Below are 19136 nucleotides of genomic sequence, written 5' to 3'. Positions count from 1 at the left end.
TCTGATTGGTGCTCCAGAGAATGGTGGCGATTATCACTCACCCTATGCAACTGTGGGAGCTTCTGTTCTTCTGTCCTTCTTTCCATCCAGTCACAGCCTATCAAGTGCCACTCACATGCAGAGCAAACCTTCCCCTCCGTTCTCCAATCCACTTCCCCACTATCTCTGGAAACCAGCACATCAAGGCATTTCTCAATCCAGTCAAGCATACAGGTGAACTGACCAGCACACTGCTGAAGTTGGTTTGGAGTTGCTGTGCAGAAAACCAAACTCTGGTTGGCTCAAACCACAGTTTCTTAAACATTTTCCATTTGTGACTCTTTCCCATCAGTTTTACACAACTCTGGGTAGAGAGGCATATAAAATATGTATATGAATCACATATCTACTGACTTAAAAATCATAGTTTTGTTTTATGCTTTGTGACAGGGTCTCACGTAGCCCAAGCTTGTAGCCCAATCCTTGGACTCACTATCTAGCTGAGCATGGCCTTGAACTCCTGAAACCCCTACCTCTTTAGCCCGGGTGCTGGGATTACAGGGTGTGTCCATCATGCCCGGCAACTAAAAATGTATTGTAAAATAATTATTTAGAGTTTAAACATTTATTACAGATGAAAATATATTGGCATACTAATGAAACAAATACATTGGCTTATTTTTAATTATTTAACTAAAATATTTAATTATTAAATCTTGGCAGAACATTCAGTACTACAGGTCATGGAGAATTTTCAGTTGATTGATATTTCGATTTTATAATCATAAATGTTGAGAATGCCACCTCACAAAAATGGTACAACTCTAGCAGAAGTATGTTTAGGGTCACTTCAGAAATTTCTTGGACATTCCATCCTAATCCCTAGCCAAAATTCATTTAACAATTTTTTTATGAACCCAAGTCAGCAACTCAAACAGCAATTTTAAAAATCAACCATTCTAACACAATATAATTCAAGTTATACAAATTTGATACATGTTATGAAATGACAATAGGAAAATATCTGTTTTATATAATTAAGTTGCTGTTTCTGTAAGAGTAGAAAAGTTGTGTGGTTTTAAAAATCCACAGGTGACAGTACACAATGGTCTTGAATCTGAGCTGAGGTGTTTCAGGCATGATTTCATCAGCACCAGGTGATGTGACAGCATGTATAGTGTCTGTGTGTGCTGTGTTCTGGGCCAGGCTGCAGTGAAGCTGTGCAGTGTGTGCTGTGTGTTCTGGGCCAGGCTGCAGTGAAGCTGTGCAGTGTGTGCAGTGTGTTCTGAACCAGGCTGCAGGTGAAGCTGTGCAGTGTGTTCTGAATTAGGCTGCAGTGAAGCTGTGCAGTGTGTTCTGAACCAGGCTGCAATGAAGCTGTGCAGTGTGTGCACTGTGTTCTGAATCAGGCTGCAGTGAAGCTGTGCAGTGTGTGCTGTGTGTTCTGAACCAGGCTGCAGTGAAGCTGTGCAGTGTGTACAGTGTGTTCTGAACCAGGCTGCAGGTGAAGCTGTGCAGTGTGTGCTGTGTGTTCTGAACCAGGCTGCAGTGAAGCTGTGCAGTGTATGCAGTGTGTTCTGAACCAGGCTGCAGGTGGAGCTGTGCAGTGTGTACAGTGTGTTCTGAACCAGGCTGCAGGTGGAGCTGTGCAGTGTGTGTTGTGTGTTCTGAACCAGGCTGCAGTGAAGCTGTGCAGTGTGTGCAGTGTGTTCTGAACCAGGCTGCAATGAAGCTGTGCAGTGTGTGCAGTGTGTTCTGAACCAGGCTGCAGTGAAGCAGTGATGGAACACAGGCTAGCACTGAGAAACACCACAGACTCACTGTGCAATTTACATTTCAATTAATTTTTAGTTGTTCAGAAGCTCTTTAACTGTTGCCAGTTTTTCAAAATGTCTATCTACATCAGTTATGTAACCCAATCAGGTTCATGACATGCAGTTTAAGGAGCTGAAACTTAAAAATAAAGGTTTATCTCCAGCAGTTCTGAAGGCTGAGAATAAAAGATGAAGAAACCAGCAGACCCAGTACCAGAAGTACCCACTCCAAGGTTTGCAGAGGCATGTCTTCTCACTGTATCTGCCAGAGAGGAGAGGAAGCACAGCCCTGCATATCTCTTCTCATACAGGCCCCAAGGCCATTTATGAGGGCCCCACCCAATGACCTCATTGCCTCCCAAACCCCAAACCCTGACACCACTATCTTGGGGGTTGGGATTTCAATACAAGACTGGGTCAGAAGCACAAACATACAGTTCAGACATGTCACCCCTGTCTAAGACGTGGATCCATCTGACATTTCAAGTGTAGGCTGTATTTGCTATGTCCCTGTATACAGCACTTAGCCAGTGGTGAGTACTGCCGTTTAGTCTTAGTGGGACTTGAAGGTAAATACTGCTTTCTTAAGTGTTTCAAGTGTGCTTAAAATAACTTTCAGCATTTGGGTACAGATCCCTCTTTATATATTTTAATTCTGTCTTATCTGACAACTCACCTTTCCTGAGACTGGTTTTCACCAGTTTCACCTTGGTGATGAATTAGTATGGACTGCTTGGCCTTTGAAGACACATGACTAGGTCACTGTGTTTTCTCAACAGAATTTCTCTTAAGCAGCATGAAATATCTATCATGTCTTCTCATGCACTTTGTCTTTAACCCCTATTTGTCAAATAAGAATATTAAATTCAGCTTTCTTTTATTTTACACATGACTTTCAAATGCCTCTATTTTCAATCATAGGATCACCTTGATTAAAATCCACCTTTGGTTGATATCTGATAGTTTGATTTTGATTGGTGTTACGGCCCAATTTTGTCTAAGGGAAAATTATTCAAGGCTACTTGTAGTTAGCGGCTTTTTACTAATGGCTGCTTTCCTATTATTTGTCCTTTTGCCATACTCCCTTGAATGTTGGGAGAAAGAAACTTTCCATTGCCCCTGGAGGTTCAGTATCGGAGGCCTGTGGGCTGAAGTAACGAAGACAGATTAGCAGGAGCAAACAGATTCTTATTCATAGATGCATGAGCACACAGGAAAATGTGACTTTCCAAATAACCCAAGCTGAGCGGCGATTCAGCAAGCTGCAAGGGGAAGAAAAGGCTTCCATGGAAGAACACGTGAGTTTACAGATGAGAGGAGCAAACAGAGTTGGTGATGTCTGTTTATGCAGCTCCAAGTGACCTTCCCTGACTTCTTCATAGACACCAAAACTTCACTGGAAAGGGATCTAGGAAGCTTGCTCCCAAAGGCTTGCGCCTTCAGCCACAGAGGAGGTTCACAAAGGCTTTCTGTACCAGTTGAATGTCAGGTAGATTTAGCTTAAAATCATCTTTAGGGCCAGGGCAAAGCTCAGGGGTACAGCACGTGCCCAGACTAAGGAAGGCCCTGAGATCCATCACCAGCACCACCCAAAACAAAAACAACAATAATAACAACAAAATCAGTCGCCTTCAATTACTTCTGTGGTCCAAGTAGATTGAGGTATTTAGACTTCATTTTGCTCTTCCTGCATTTTTTGCTGTTCTTTAACATCCAATGGTCTGAAAAGCACAACACTGCCTCTGCTCCTCACACAGCTACTCCAGCACTAAACACAGATATCAACCTGTACATTTCTCACTTGCACATCTAACTAGGACCTGTCTATCATACAAAAATCAGAGAAGCTCATCTGTAAACTTCCACTGTTACCTGTTATTTCCTAATCTCTTGCTGACCTAAAGCTCTAAGTCAATATTTGCACTTAAATATATGTCAGGCATTTAGATTTCATTATGACTCAGTGTTCTCTTTGCTAACATCTGCTCATAGTATATGTAGTATGGTTTTGTGAATGAAAGTTTCCCAAAAGACCACCACACCTTTCAGTGAATCTTCAGCAAGGCTGGTTAACCAACTGGAATTTCCATGACTGTGTAGAGTTTGAAATGCTCCAGATTCAGAGCCAAATTCTACTGGGCTATCTTCAGTCCTTTTAATGGCCATTTATTGCCCTCCTCTATAACTGAGCTAACATCTTATTAAACTAACATCACTAATCTAACATTACATCCATTGGAATGCATGAACAGACTCCTAGCTTCCAATCAACCAAGAAACTAAGAATGCTGTCAGGCTGGGCGGTGGTGGTGCACGCCTTTAATCCCAGCACTCGGGAGGCAGAGGCAGGCGGATCTCTGTGAGTTCGAGGCCAGCCTGGGCTACAGAGTGAGTTCCAGGAAAGGCGCCAAAGCTACAGAGAAACCCTGTCTTGAAAAACAAAAACAAACAAAAAAAGAATGCTGTCAGATAATGTCGGAGGCCTATGACAGAGTTTCCCTGGTCTGTGTTAACCCACCCATCTAGTATTCCACTAATGTATGTAAAAGATGCCTTGATTTATAACTTGGCTCTGTCCTATGACTATAAAAACCTTATGAAACTGTTACTACCTTGGAACATGAACTTTGGGGTAATCTAAACTTGTGTTCCCAGGCTACGGTCATTCATATTTGGCTCCAGGGCAAATGATCTTATGATCTTTGAAGCAAAAGTTGTCTTTAGATATTTATCTTCTTCGAAACTCACATCAAAATTTAATTTAGTTACCATTATAGCAATATTAGCAACAGAAAAAGGTGGGACTGTGTGTGTTCATGTGTGCGTGTGTGTGTGTGTGTGCGTGTGCGTGTGCGTGTGTGTGTGTGTGTGTGTGTACACGTGTGTATCCATATACATGGAGAGACCAGAGAACAACTTAAGTGTTGTTCCTTAGGTACCACCCACTATTTTGGAGAGACTAAGTCTCTCACTGACATAGAACTTGGAAAGTAGCTAGGCTGGCTTGCCAGAGCACTCCAGGGATCTGCCTGTCTCTGCTCCCCAGTGCTGAGATTACAACCACACGCAACTACACACAGACTTTCTTGTGGGTTGTGGGAATTGAACTCAGGTCCTCACGTTTGTAAAGCAACAACTGTATCTACTGAGCTATCTCCTCAGCCTCCAGACTGGACTTCTAAGAGTTTAGGTTAAGAGACCTCAATCCCCATGAAAGCATAAGTGCCACTCTTACCAGAAGAGTGGACTCAACACTGGGAGCATCTCACTGCCCCTTGAATGCCCACTCTCCTCCTCCTCCTCCTCCTCCTCCTCCTCCTCCTCCTCCTCCTCCTCCTCCTCTTCCTCCTCCTCCTCCTCCTCCTCCTTCTCCTCCTCCTCTTCCTCTTCCTCCTCCTCCTCCTCCTCCTCCTCTTCCTCCTCCTTCTCCTCCTCCTCTTCCTCCTCCTCTTCCTCCTCCTCCTCCTCTTCCTCCTCCTCCTCCTCCTCCTCCTCCTCCTCCTCCTCCTCCTCTTTCTCCTCATCCTGATTCCCTCTTCCTTCTCTCCCTCTTGTACTCAGGAGTTTATTCCTATTCTCTGTAAGTTCTTTGAGGTATTTGTTCATGCAGTCTTTAAATTCCTTGAATTAGTTGGTCATTTTATGATTATTCTTTTAAATTCGGTGTCCTGAGGTTCTTCCAAGTCATTCTCATTGGAGAACATTTCTATGGGGCTAGCGGGTTTAGGGGCCCATATTGTCTTGGCCTTACACAGTGTTTGTGTTTTTGCAATGGAATGTAGGCATTTTGTTGGTTAAGTGTTTAATGCAAGATTCTATCCTGCCTCTGTTGAATAAAGTGTGATTTTGTTTGTGTTTCTGCCCAAGTTTGATTAATTTCAAAGCAGGTACCAAGAGTTGGTAGGACAGTCTTTCAGCTACTCAGGGTTGATTTATGACTGGAGGGATGAAGTAACATGATTCCAATTCAACGATAACCAAGACAGCACATAGGTCTTCTTGGTGTGTAAACTGTGCTACTTGTACTATGTCTGAGAATGTGAGGCTACTGAGAGATAGCAGCACCTGGGGCACTCACAAGGCTGCACAACTACCCAAGCTGTTATCTAGAGCTAGGCCCAGAGATTGAGGGCAGCACAGAAGGCCGGCATCTAGAAAATTCACCAGGCTGGCCCAGTGAACAGGAAGGGCAACTCCACTTGAACCAGGCTTGGAGACTAGGGACAAAAAAGGACATACATTCTACTTAGTAGCTTATGAAAATTTCTCCAAAACAGACCACACCCTGGACACAACCTCAACAATAAAATTGAAAAGAAGTAACTCTGTGCACCCTATCTCACAACAATGCAGAAGACCATTAAAAATCAACAGCAGAAGACTCTCCAGGAACAACATGAACTCATGAAAATTATTACTGAATGATGAATGAGTCAAAAAAAATGAGAAAGAAATTTTAAAAGATCCTGGAACTAAATGAAAATGGAAACAATACAACAAAACCTTTGGGACGCATTAAAAGCAGTCCCAATAGGGGAAGTTCTAGATTTAAGCACACACATTAAAAACCAGAGAGAACAAATAAAGACTTAGTGATATGACACAAGAATTTGGAAAAACAGAAACAAAACAATCCCAAATCAGGTCAACAGGAAGAAGTAAAAATCAGAGCAGAAATGAATGAAGTAGAAACAACAACAACAACAAAATACAGAGTATTAACAAATCTAAAAGCCAGTTTACGATAAACAAGATCAATAGATCTTTAGCGCAGTTAACGAAACAAACAAACAAAAACAAAACAAGAACAAAAACAAAAAAGACTCATTAACAGAATCAGGGAAACACACAACAGACACCACATACATTCAGAACACTATAAGGTAATAATTTAAAAACCTATATCCCTTTAAAAAACCTAAATAAATGGATAAATTTATAAATTCATCTCAACTACCAAAATTAATGAAGAAGAGATTAACAACCTATAGAGACCCATAACAGATAAGGGACTGAAACAGTAATGGAGTTTTCTGACAACCCCCCCCCCAAAAAAAAAAAAAAAACAAAAACCACCGCCAACAACAAAAAAAAACACCCAGGCCCAGATGGATTCACAGCAGAATCCTACCAGAATTCCAAAGAAAGTCTACAACAAATAATTTTTAAATTACTCCAAAAAAAATGGAAACTGAAGGAAAACTTCCAAACCTCTTTTATGAAGCCAGTATTTGATATATATTTGGTATCTAATTAGGTAACAACACAACAAAAAAAGGAAATGACAGCCTAATATCTATGATGAATACAGATGTAAAAATTACTGATAAAATACTTGCAAATCAAGTATTTATTAAGAAGATCATCCACCATGATCAAGTTGGCTTTATCCTAGGGATTGCAAGTATGGTTTAACATATATAGGTCAATAAATTTAATACGTCATATAAATAGACTTAAAGCAAAAATTACATGATCATCTCAATAGATAAAGAAAAAAACCTTTGATATAATCTAGTATGGCTTCATGATAAAGTCCAAGACTGGGAGGAACATATCTCAATGTAATAAAAGGTACATTTGAAAAACCCACAGCCAACATCATTCTAACAGAAAAAAATAAAGCAATCCCACTGAAATTCGGAATGAGACAGGGCTGTGTCCACTACCCTGACTCCCATCCAATATAGTGACTGAAGTCCTACCTAGACTACTAAGACCATAGAATAAAATTAAAGAGATAAAGATAGGAAAAGAGAAAGTTAAATTATCCCTACTGGGATATTAAATTATATCCATAGGTGATATTAAAATCTTCTAGAAAATCATAATCAGGATATATTATGTGAGAAAAACTCCATTTTCAATAAAAATTTAAAAAAAACTTCTAGAAATGATCAACACTTTAAGCAAAGTATAAAATACAAAACCAATATTTGTTCTAAATATGAATAACAAGCATACTGAGAAAATGGAAACACTCCCACTCATGACAGACACACAGACACACACACACAGACACACACAGACACACACACACACACACACACACACACACACACACACACACACAGGAAAAAGCCTAACCAAGAAGGGAAAAGACGTTTATAATACTCTGAGGAAAGAGCATGAGGAAGAAAGAAGATGGAAGCCCCCCCCCCTTATTTATGCATGAGGAGAATTCACATTGTGAAAACAATCATCCTATCAAAAGACGTTTATAGATTAAGTGCAATGCCAATCAGAACCCCATCACAGAGATAGAAAAAAAGCCTAAAATACATATTTTCATAGAAAGCGTTTATTACATTGAGGCATATTCCCTTCAGTCCTACATGCTCTGGGACTTTTATGATGAGACATCCTAAAATTCATAATGAAACACAAGGGACCTGCGATAGCCAAAGCAATCCCAGGCAGAAAGAATCACTAGAAGGATTACCCTATCAGATTTCAAGTTATATTTCAGAGCTATGGAAATACAAACAGTATGGTACTGACACAAAAACAGATTTATAGTCCAATGGAACATAACAGAAGACCCAAACGTGAGTACATTTAGCTACAGCCAGCTGGTATTTGACAGAGATGAAAAAAACGCATCTTGAACAAGCTGAATGTCTACACACAGAAGAATGAAATTAGACACATACCTACCACCCTACACAAACCAACTCCAAATACATCAAAGACCTCAGTGTGAAACCTGAAATGGCGGAAAGTGAAAGAAGAAAACAGGCAGTACACTACATGATAGAGGTGTAGGAAAGGACTTCTAAATAGGACTCCATTTGCCTATAAATTCTGGCCAACAATTATCAAATAGAACCTCATAAAACTAAAAACAAAGTTCTTTACAGGTAAGGAAACAATTGATGGAGTAAAGAAGCCTGCACATTGTGAGAGAATATTTGTTGGTCATACATGGAATGCAATAATATCCAGAATATACAAAGAACTCAAAAATCAAAGCATCAAGGAAATAATTAACACATTCAAAAAATGGGTTATGGAGCTGAACAGAGAGTTCTCAGTAGAAAAAAATTAAAAAATGACTAAGAAATAACTTTGAAAGTGCTTAACATTGCTAGCAATCAGAGAATTGCAAATAAAACTACTCTGAGATTTCATCTTCCCCAGTCAGAATGGCTAATGTTAAGAATTGTTTTCTTAACATTAACAGCAAATGCGGCCAAGGGTATAGGAAGGAGGGAACCCTCGTTTATTGTTGGTAGGACTGCAAATTGGTCCATACTACTGAAATCAGTGTGGCTAATTCTGAAAAGACCTAAAAGGAGATCGACCATATGACACAGCTATATGACTCCTTGGCATATGCCCAAAGGACTCAATATCCTACTCTAGAGATACCTGCTCAGCTACATCTGTTGTCTCTCTGGTCACAATAGCTAGGAAATATAAAATATCTAAATGTGTGAAACACCCCATGGGACATATCAGCTTGGACCCCTTCTGATTATGTAGCTAAGGTCCCAAGGTGGGGTAAGCCTGTCCCTCTGAAGCCGCAACCCTGTGGTCCAAAGCTCTCTATATTCTCCTTCCATGTGGGCAACTGATGCACAGATAGCTTACTGAGAGGCAGTGGGAATGTGCACAAACTCCCACAGCAGGGAATTCTGCTCAGACTCTCACAGGGTAATCGGAGCTTGTCACTCCAAGTTCCATCACAGGAAGGCTCCTCGTTCACCAGAGATTGGGTCAAAAATAAGGTAGGCATCAGATACTGTGCAAGACTCATTACGAAGTGACAGTTGTGGAAATCCCACAGCAGCTCAGGAACAGACTAGAGCCCCTTCTCCAGACAGAGAAGAACGCTGAACACAGTGCAGGCAGTGGCAGTGTGGAAATGTCACAGCAGCTCAGGAAGAGAGAAACAGTCGGCTCCTAGAATGAGAGGAAGGCTGAGGCAGGCAGGACTGCCCAGGGAAGGTGTCAGACAGCTCGGAGGGAGGAAAGAGCACACATTACTCTTTTTACTTCCAATTTTGACTTGATACATCATAACCATACACATCTATTATATAATATGCATTATATAATGTTTAAAGCAAAGTATGCATTATTATCATCTCAATTTTTTTTTTTACATTGTGGTTAGAACATCTGTAATCCTTTCTTCCAAGTTTCTTGAAATGCACACCCCTCTGCTATAGTTTTGATATCACTATCACCCCCAAATTCTTCATGATATTAATGGGAAGAGGCAGACATTTTTAAGAGGTGGGTCCTACAGGAAGGTTTTAGATACAATGACCTGCCCTTAAGGAGGACTGTGGGACCCCAGTGTATCTGTGCTGTTCTTTATGTTCTCACCATGATGTATGCCACCATAGGTTCAATGCAGTGAGGTCAACTGATCACGGATTAAAACCTCCAATCTCACGAGCCACAATAAACCTGTCCTCTTTTTATGTTGTGTGGATATGTGTAGCGGTGTGAATGAGAATGACTCCCATACATATATTTGAATGCTTGGTCCCCAGCTGGTAGAACTATTTGGGAAGGATTAGGAGGTATGGCCCTGTTGGAGGAGGAAGTATGTTACTGGTGGCTGACCACCAGTGGTTCATAAAAGCAAACATTCCCAGTTAGCTTTCTCTTTCTACTTTGTGGTTGTGTCTCAAGATGTGAACTCTCAGCTACCGCTCCAGTGCCAGGCCTGCCTGTCTGCTGTCATGCTCCCTGCCATGATGGTCATGGAGGCAAACCCCCAAATAAACGTTTTCTTCTATAAGCTGCCTTGGTCATAGTATCTTATCACAGTAATAGAAAAGCAACTAAGACAGTTTGTTACAATGACAAAAATATAAGGAAACATATATTATTATAACCAATACTCATCCTACTATGCAACTTCATTCATACAAATTTGAAACCTAGGAGTTCTAAAAATACATGCACTTTACAGGCAGGACCAGGGATACAAACAGTAGTAAACTAGATGGTACACTATCAAAGAGCTAGCTGTGTGACTCTAGAAAAGGCACCAAGCATCTCTGCACACCAGTGACCTCCCTTGAGGAGTAAGGATGAGCATGCCAACTTCATAGTCTAGGAAGAAAAAACTCCCTGGCATCAAGCAAGTGCCCAGTAGACTGGACTCGGCTCCAGTGTGTTAAAGTAGCAAGTCAAGACAGTAACCTGAGCTCAGCTGACACCACAGAAACTTTTGCAGAGGGTGCGAAATAGGGCAGGCAGTGCTAAAAGTCTGCTACTCTGGCGTACACAGCAGCTTCCAGGCAGTCTACATTAGCTGGGGTCACAGGGGCAAGCGACAATGCCACTGACACACCTTTTTCTCCAAGTTATTGAGAGGCCAGAGAAGCCACACGGGCTCACTGCCATGAGCAAGGTACGTTCAGTCTGGACAAGGTCACCTGATGGCTACCAGTTGGGAGCAAGATAGAAGGAAACTATGAAAAAGTCCTTGTAAATTATTCAGAGCAAAGGAGAAATGAAACAGAAATTCTATGAAAAAGATTAGCCTCTCCCATTCCACTCACAGAGTCAGGACCCTGACCCACATCCACCTACCAGACAGAATCCATCAGCTTTCCCACGGACTACACTCATTTACTTTGCTATCAGTTTTCCTCCTTCTCCATCCTGTCCCTAACTCTCTCTCCAGTTGCTGACCTTATCTTACCACCCAATTCTGTTGGCCACATGGGTCCCTTCTATTCCTAGAATGGATCCAGAGGACATGTTCTTGTCTCAGGGCCATAAAAATAGATAAAAACTTTAAGTGACAATTCTTGCACAAATATAAATGGGACATTTGTCAAGGATGACATTTAAGTCATTCACTGACAAGGGAACAGCAAGGTATTAAAAACAATTCTGATGCGCATCCAGAAAGGAGACTCATGCACAGTCATCCAGGAAAGTTCACTTGACCTCTGAAAAGAGGAATTCACCCAGGAGACAGAATCCATTTGCTTTCCCATGGACTATACTCATTGACTTTGCTATTGGTTTTTCAGAACTTCCAGAGTTAATAGTATTCAGACAGCAACATGCATAGCCTACTACAGAAGCAGACAGCCAGCTGGTGCAGGGAACACACTAAGCCAAGCTGTCAGTGGACCCTGGGTGTCTCGGCCTCCGTTATGTATCTCTCACAAACACTCCGGACAGCCCTTTGCCCTCCTTGACACCATAGGACCTGCTGCTCTGTGAAACTCTCTACCCTGCCTCTGACTCCAGTCCCACTGTCTCTGTCCCTGCTCTTTTTCTGGGAGTACCTACAATCTGTCACATGCTCTCCACCATTCTCTAAGGGACAGGGACATGATCTGGTCTGACAAGGCTGCATCTTTGGTTCATCACACAATGTATAGTGGTAGTGTGGGGCCTTCACTCAGGATTGGTTGAATGTGTCAACAAATGAAAAACAGACATTATCAGCAGCCAGGGGAAGCTGTGGTGGGCCTTTTGGAAGATGAGTCTGGAGATGCTAACATAGATGGCTAGCTCCCTTCACTTCTGTAAAACATACCATCGCTTCCCACTCACACGGTTTAGAAAGAGCATCCCCATGAGATGGGAACATTTGAAAATGCAGATACTCCAGCAACATAATGTTAACTCCTCCTTCTCAAAAGTCACAGTGGCAAAACTGCTCTTCAGGAGATGTCTGCTGCATCCTAGAACTGTCCTGGTAACTTCTGAGACATGCCCTCGGCCCACGAGCGTCAGCCCTGACTGGAGGAGGGCTTTGTGCACTAATGGGCCAACCTCAGTTCTATTTCCAAATACCATGAGTAGAAGTGTTGATTCGCATAACACTAAGTGGTCACTCCCTGAGATCCCATTTCACTTATGAACCTGTGTGGAACCTCTGTGAACACACTCCAGCCCATGGTGGAACAGGAACCACCTACTAAGATGTGGACCTAGGCTTTCAGTTCTTCCTCTACCTCCCTTCCTTTTGCCTGCCTGAGAACACCCAGCCCATCGCACATCCTAAGAAGCCTCCTTACCACACACACAATGCTTCCCTCCGCTGCTGTCGTCCCCACTGGAGGCCGAATTTGGGTCTATAGCCATGTTGGACCTTGAGGGTGGAGTTGGGAAAACAACATTGACAAGGTCCTGGCAGCTGCCTCTCTGTCTTCGAGAGGCTTTCGAGTCCGTGTACAGGGCAAGCTAGCCAGAGGTTCCAGGGAGCGAGTAGCTTCGTACAAACCTCAGCCCCAGCTTCCCCAGAACCATGTGAGATGGCCACACAGCACTTCCTAGTGAGCATGGCCCAGCTGCCCCAGTGCTGTCTGCTTTCCCCATCCTTTCCCATCACACTCCCCCTCCGGCCCAGCACTTCTTGGTATCACTCCCCAAATAAACCACACGCACTGACATTCCAATCTTGAGTTCATTTTAGAAGAACCTCAGACTCTCCACAGGGGAAAACATTTTGTTCCAACGGTGTGTCGCTCGTTATCTCCATCAGGAGCCTTAACAGGCTGGAGCACACAGACACGTCTCCACAGGTTTGCCATCAACCAAGGGGTCACAGGGACATGGAAAGAAAGATAACTTGCCTACAGATGTGCAAACAGAGCTCCACACAATCAATGAAAGAGATGTCTGACCACCAGTGCTGTCCTCAAAATCAGAGCTGACAAACACATCTTTAAATACATTCATCAAATGTTTCTCATTACCACAAACATGTTCTCTTACTAGGCAATTAAAAAAATTAAAAAAGATTCCCAGGGAGGCTAAGGCGGTTGTTTGCTGTTGCATGGGGCAGGGGCCACCTCTATGTCACCATACAGAATTCTCTTTTGTAAGATGACTTACTGACACCAGAAAGGCATTTCACTCTATCCAAAAAGGGGGAACTGTGACAAGCCACCTATAATTGCCACTCATTTTGAGCTAGATTGTGTTCAGAAAAATCCTTGAACGGACGGCTCCAAACGAAGCAGAATAAAGCAGAATAAAGTGACGGAGAAACGACTGGAACCAGCACCAGGCAGGGCTCTTATTAACGCCCATCCTCTCCTCACAGCAGTCCCACTGGCTGGCAGCACAGCACTGGTTCCCATCCATCAAGAAAACGCGCATCAGTCCATTCTAGCAATGGTGCAGAGGTATCTGCTTTGCAGCGACCCAGCCTCTTAAAGCACAGACACATGATCTCAAAACCATAGTGTTATACACCTGGACTCTTGACACCAAACTGGAACCAAAAATCAGCCATGGTTGTGAGGCATCTCCAGATGTCCCCATGTTAGCTCAAAGAATGGTGGCATTTTAACCTCTTTCTTTGGGAAGCCGTTACACCTTCATCCATACATGAACGGACCACAGTATATCTATGGGCCCAACATAATATTCTTAGTGCCTGAAACAGACAGAAAGTATTAAGCTTACCGCTTTCAAAATCTCCCATCATAAAATACCAAAAGGTCAAGGTTTTACTGAAGACAAGCCTGTGCTTGCTATCTCTGCTGTTGATTTTTTGACTCTCTCATGATTTTTTTTGGGGGGGGTTGATAATGTGATTTCTTTCCTTTGTTTCTCCTTTGCTCTTCTTTTTTATAGTGTATATATCTATGTATGATGACGCACATGCCACATTACACACGTGAAGACAAAAGGCGATTTCTGAAGAACAGTCAAGGGAAGTGAAGTCAGTCCACTTCTCTTGGGCATGCAGGAAAGGCAGGCAGATGGCAGACTCGGGAGAAGAGCTATCATACACCAAAAAACGAAAATGGGTAAAACTCGGAAAGTTTTACTGAAGATCTGGTGTCAAAAGGATAAGAAGAGGCTGAGCCAGTTTGCTCGGGGCAGTAGAATGGAGTGGGTGACTGTTCCGGAACTTCTCTGTCCAGTCCCCACTTCTTAGAGTACCCCCACCATCAAGCTGAGACACCTAGACTCGTGAAAAAGGACAGAGGAATAAAGCCAAGGTGGCATGGTCTTCAGCCCAGCCTCCGTCCAGAGCCATGGCTGTCATCCCTGCCAGCTGCCCAGGCTAAGTGTGTGTCCTTCATCCCCAGTGACCACAGTCTGCCAATGTCACATGGAGCAGACACCCAAGCAGATGGGTCTGGTCAGGCCCAAGTATCACAAAGAATAATAGAGTAAAATTCTGAGATTTTTCAAGCCATTCGGTTTGGGGTAGTTTGTTTTGTGGCGCTAGGTAAATGACACAAGTCTATGGCTGGCTTAAACAAAAGCCTCTGTAATCTGTGCATCTTACATTCTGCTTGTGTGGGTAAAAAAGCCAGAGAGCTAGCAGCTGACTCATCATGGAACTTGTACATCCCACTGCGTGAGTTACTTTTGTGTTGCAGTGACCAAAAGACCTGACAGAAACATCTTAAGGGAGGAGCTATTTCTTTCAGCTCACAGTCTCAGAAGGTTCAGTTCCTGGCTGTTTGGGGCTATGAGACTGAACAGAACATCACGAGTTCAGGGTCCTCTGGTAGAGGGCAGTTGTTCATGTTACAGGGGACCAGTAAGCAAAGACAGTAGGCAGGAAGTGACAAGAGATACTATACCCTGAAGGACCCCCTCCCAGAGACATATTTCTTCCAGTTAGGCTCACTTCTCCAAGTCTCCAGAATTTCCCATAACAGTACCACCAGCTGTAGAGCAAGCTTTCAACATATGAGTCTGTGTTAGACATTTCAGATTCAAACAATAATATTAACTGCTTAGAAAAAATGAAAGCAGAAATTGTGGTGGCCCCTCTGAACTCCACGAGGGACACTGATGATATGATCAACAGTCATATGGAAAAAAGAACAGGGAAGCTTCTAAAGTGTGTCATCCAAGCAGAATTCTAGACTATGGTTTGTGTTCTGAAGGGAAGCCTGGTGCCATATGTCAGGTGGAAGCTGCTCTATCTGTGCTCCTTGAAATTAATTCTATAGACTAATTAGTAACTCTCCATTAGCCAGAAGATTGGGATCACCAAACATGTCATGATTTAGAGTTAACAGTCTTATACACAGCCATAAAACCATCTCTCATTGCCCCATTATTGAAATTCTACTACATTAAAAAACATACTCATACTTTTCAGATAAAACTCATCAGAACTACGAAACAGTTTTAATTGATAGATAACATCATCATCCTCCCACTTATAAACACACAACTGCCACTGAATGTTGGTACTGAATATCCTCCCTTTGCAGAGGGCCCCACTAGGGATGCCGCATGCATTACAGAAATTTCCTTACAAACTCTCAATTGTTTTTCCACACATTTTTACCTTGAAATTCTAAACTCTAGTACCTGGAAATGTGACTGTATTTAGAGGCAGACCCAGAAAAACATCAACTAAAAAGTAAGATGGGGTGTTGCATGCTTGTAATCCCAGCATTTAAAAAGTAGAAGCAGAAGGTTACAGGTTCTAGGACAGTCTTCACATACAGCAAGAACCCAACACACACACACACACACACACACACAAAAGAAGTCAAGCCTGGCTACACTTTCTGCTCAGTCATTTATCCTTTAGAACCATTAGCACACAAATGTCTGCTGATTAAGCAGTGGCCTTAAAAAATGGTGCCGTTCCACAGCAGACCTGGAATATCAGTGCAGTCTCCAGGAAATGGATGACCTCAGCTGCTTCACCCACTCAATAAAGGACCACTCAGTCTGACCTCGGACATCCCACAAGGTCAGTTATCTGAACCTTAAGAAGCAGACAGTGGCACAAATGAGGAGGTGGTTTTCTTCTAGAGGCACATTCAGTCATTCAAGGGAAAGCCAGAAACAATGAAATTTGTGAATACAAGAAACTGAACCTGGATGTCCAGGCTCCTGGAAGTAGCAAATACAAGTAGAATATATCAGCTGCCCAGGCAATTCTCTGAGGGATCACTGATCAGTGGTGGACGATCAGTGTCCTGAGTCAGGATTACCTGGGGTCCTCTCTTTACCCGGACAGAAGCAAAGGTGCAAGATCTTTAGGATCCTCCCCCCTCCCCTTTGCATGACATCATACTGGCCATCCTGTTTAGAACAGAGATGTTCAAAGTTCTCTTACTGAGCCACACAGCTGTGACAAGGAATTTCACTGCTTCTAGAACTTACGCCTGCCTAGAAACTTGCTTTTGGGTCATCTGGGCTGCAAATCACATTGCCTTGAATTACAAATGAATCCTTTAAATTTTTGCCCGCAAGATAAAAACATGACTGCCATCAACATCATCCTGCTCTTACGGATCTTCCTCAGCCTGTGCACATGCTTCTGTGAGAAGCATGCTCTGCAGGAACTCAGTCAAAGTGCAGCAGATAGCTAGTGCACAATGGGGAACAAGTCAGACAGGTCTAAACTGTAGTCTGCAGTGCGCATGCTGTTTGGCACCTTCCGCTGTGGATTGTAATGGCTGTCATTCAGATACAAAGGTACTGCTTTAAGAATGCTTTACATTCCTGTAAATAAGAGAACAATCTTACGCATCTATAGTACAGTCCCTTGGACCGGCACCTCTGGCAGCAGGTGGGACAACCTGAATTTACATGCAAATACAGCAAAAACCAGCAGAGGGACAGAGCAGCCTCCCAGAGACCTGCCCACTTGGAAAGTCTCACAAGGAGCAATGGCTCCAAATTAAAGATAACACAGCCAGCTTTTCTGTAAAATGCTCAAATATGCTTTATTGCTCCATGCATGCAAGGGAAGATCATTTCCCATCTGTCAGATGCGCTTACCTGTTATAGAGGAGAATGTCTGGTTTCCAAATCTGGCCATCTGGGAAACGAACATTCTTCACTCCCGGGTACTCGGACATGTTCCACTGCAAATAGTGATCTGTCCAAGACTGACAAAGATGGAGCATTAGCAGTATGCTGTCCCCGGCTTACTTCTACTTCTCGTGAGAAATTACTAGGAAAGTTCAAAGCCAAGAGTTCAGACATTATTCTACAACTGAGCTGGTATCTATAAAGTGTAAGGAAACCGAGAATTAAATAATCCCTTCTAAAATGATCTAGAATAGCATAAAAATCACATTTGGGGACCTGCTGTCACCATGACCACATTCAGATGGTGGCATTAAAGCTAATTCCGACTCACTGCACACCCCTAGGCTTAGGCTTCTCCTCCTTCGGTAGACGGGTTGCTTCTAGCCAAATGAACAATGGTTCTGCTTTCAAAGTTTTCCCGAAAGGGCATTTTGAAAAAAAATAAATTCACTTATTCCAACTGGAAACAAAACCAAGCTATAGAAAAGTCAACCATTTGTTTCCATAAAAGCAGAACCTCTCAGAACTTCTGAGGGCACACTTAAACATGATTTCTGACTTTGTCTTATGGACAGTTCTTTATTAATTAAATTATTTATATTACATCTCAACTGCATCCTCTCCTCCAACTCCCACCCCCCTCCTCCCCTCCACTCTCCCCAAGCCACCCCTCCCCTGTAATCGCTCAGAAAGGGGCAGGCCTCCTATGGGCTTCAGCAAAGCATGGCATATCAAGCTGCCATAAGACCAAGCACCCTCCCCTGTATTGAGGCTGGGCAAGGCACTCCAGTATGAAGAATAGATTCCCAAGTGCCAGCCAAAGCATCAGGGACAGCCCCTGTTCCCACATATAGACCAAGCAACACAACTGTCACATATATGCAGAGGGCCTAGGTCAGTCCCACGCAGGTTCCTTTGTTGTCAGTTTAGACTCTGAGTTCCCATGAGCCAGGCTAGTGGTTTCTGTGGGTTTTCCTGCAATGTTCCCGACCCCCCTGTTTCCTACAATCCCTGCCCAAGTGCAGCCTAATGTTTGGCCGTGGGTCTCTGAATCTGCCTTCATCAGTCACTGGATGAAGGCTCTCTGATGACAACCAAGATAGTCACCAATCTGATCACAAGGGATGGCCAGTTCAGGCTATATGCATCCATTCCTGCCAGGAGTCTTAGCTGGGGTCATCCTTGTAGACTCCTGGAAGTTTCCCTTGGGCTTCTACTGGACTGCATAAAATCCTTCTAGTCATCTCTCTCAGCATGGACAGTGCTTTTGATACTACAAGCTGATACCTCAAACTCTGGGCCTCAGCAGTAGAACACAGACACAGGGATGAGAACCCAGGAACGTTCATAAGTACAGCAACTTGGGGCCAGGCCCTACGGAGTCATCTCTACCCCCAGGAAGGCCCACAATCCTTGCTCCAATAACCAGGTACCTCCAGCCATTCCCAGGGCCAAGACTGCAGAGATACCACAGCAGAGTCTCCTACTACTGACAGGCTGCCAGCCTTGCCCCATTAGGTCTCAGGGCTGGCAGTAAAGGACCCACCAACTCTGTATGTGTCTCTGCTGACATTCGTGTGGCAAGATCCAGACTTTCCAGGATTT

The 19136-nt window shown here is 43.2% G+C and overlaps 1 protein-coding gene across 3 annotated transcripts in view; it reads right to left on the bottom strand.

The window, feature by feature from the left end:
- Chrna7 (cholinergic receptor nicotinic alpha 7 subunit) overlaps nucleotides 1-19136 on the bottom strand; it is a 122508-nt gene that overhangs the window by 41554 nt on the left and 61818 nt on the right. For 2 of the 3 annotated variants that reach the window (XM_052714421.1, XM_052714422.1), the window contains one exon: nucleotides 17499-17608. In XM_052714421.1, coding sequence (XP_052570381.1) covers nucleotides 17499-17608 — 110 coding nt within the window. Of the gene's footprint in view, nucleotides 1-17498; nucleotides 17609-19136 lie in introns of those variants that run through there. The other variant, XM_052714423.1, reaches the window with a different exon arrangement.

This window comes from Peromyscus californicus, unplaced genomic scaffold (genome assembly GCF_007827085.1).
Source record: "Peromyscus californicus insignis strain IS unplaced genomic scaffold, ASM782708v3 Scaffold_4__1_contigs__length_199733344, whole genome shotgun sequence".
NCBI lineage: Eukaryota > Metazoa > Chordata > Mammalia > Rodentia > Cricetidae > Peromyscus > Peromyscus californicus.
The sequence above is the reverse complement of the archived record's forward strand: the minus strand, read 5'-3'. Positions and strand labels throughout refer to the sequence as shown.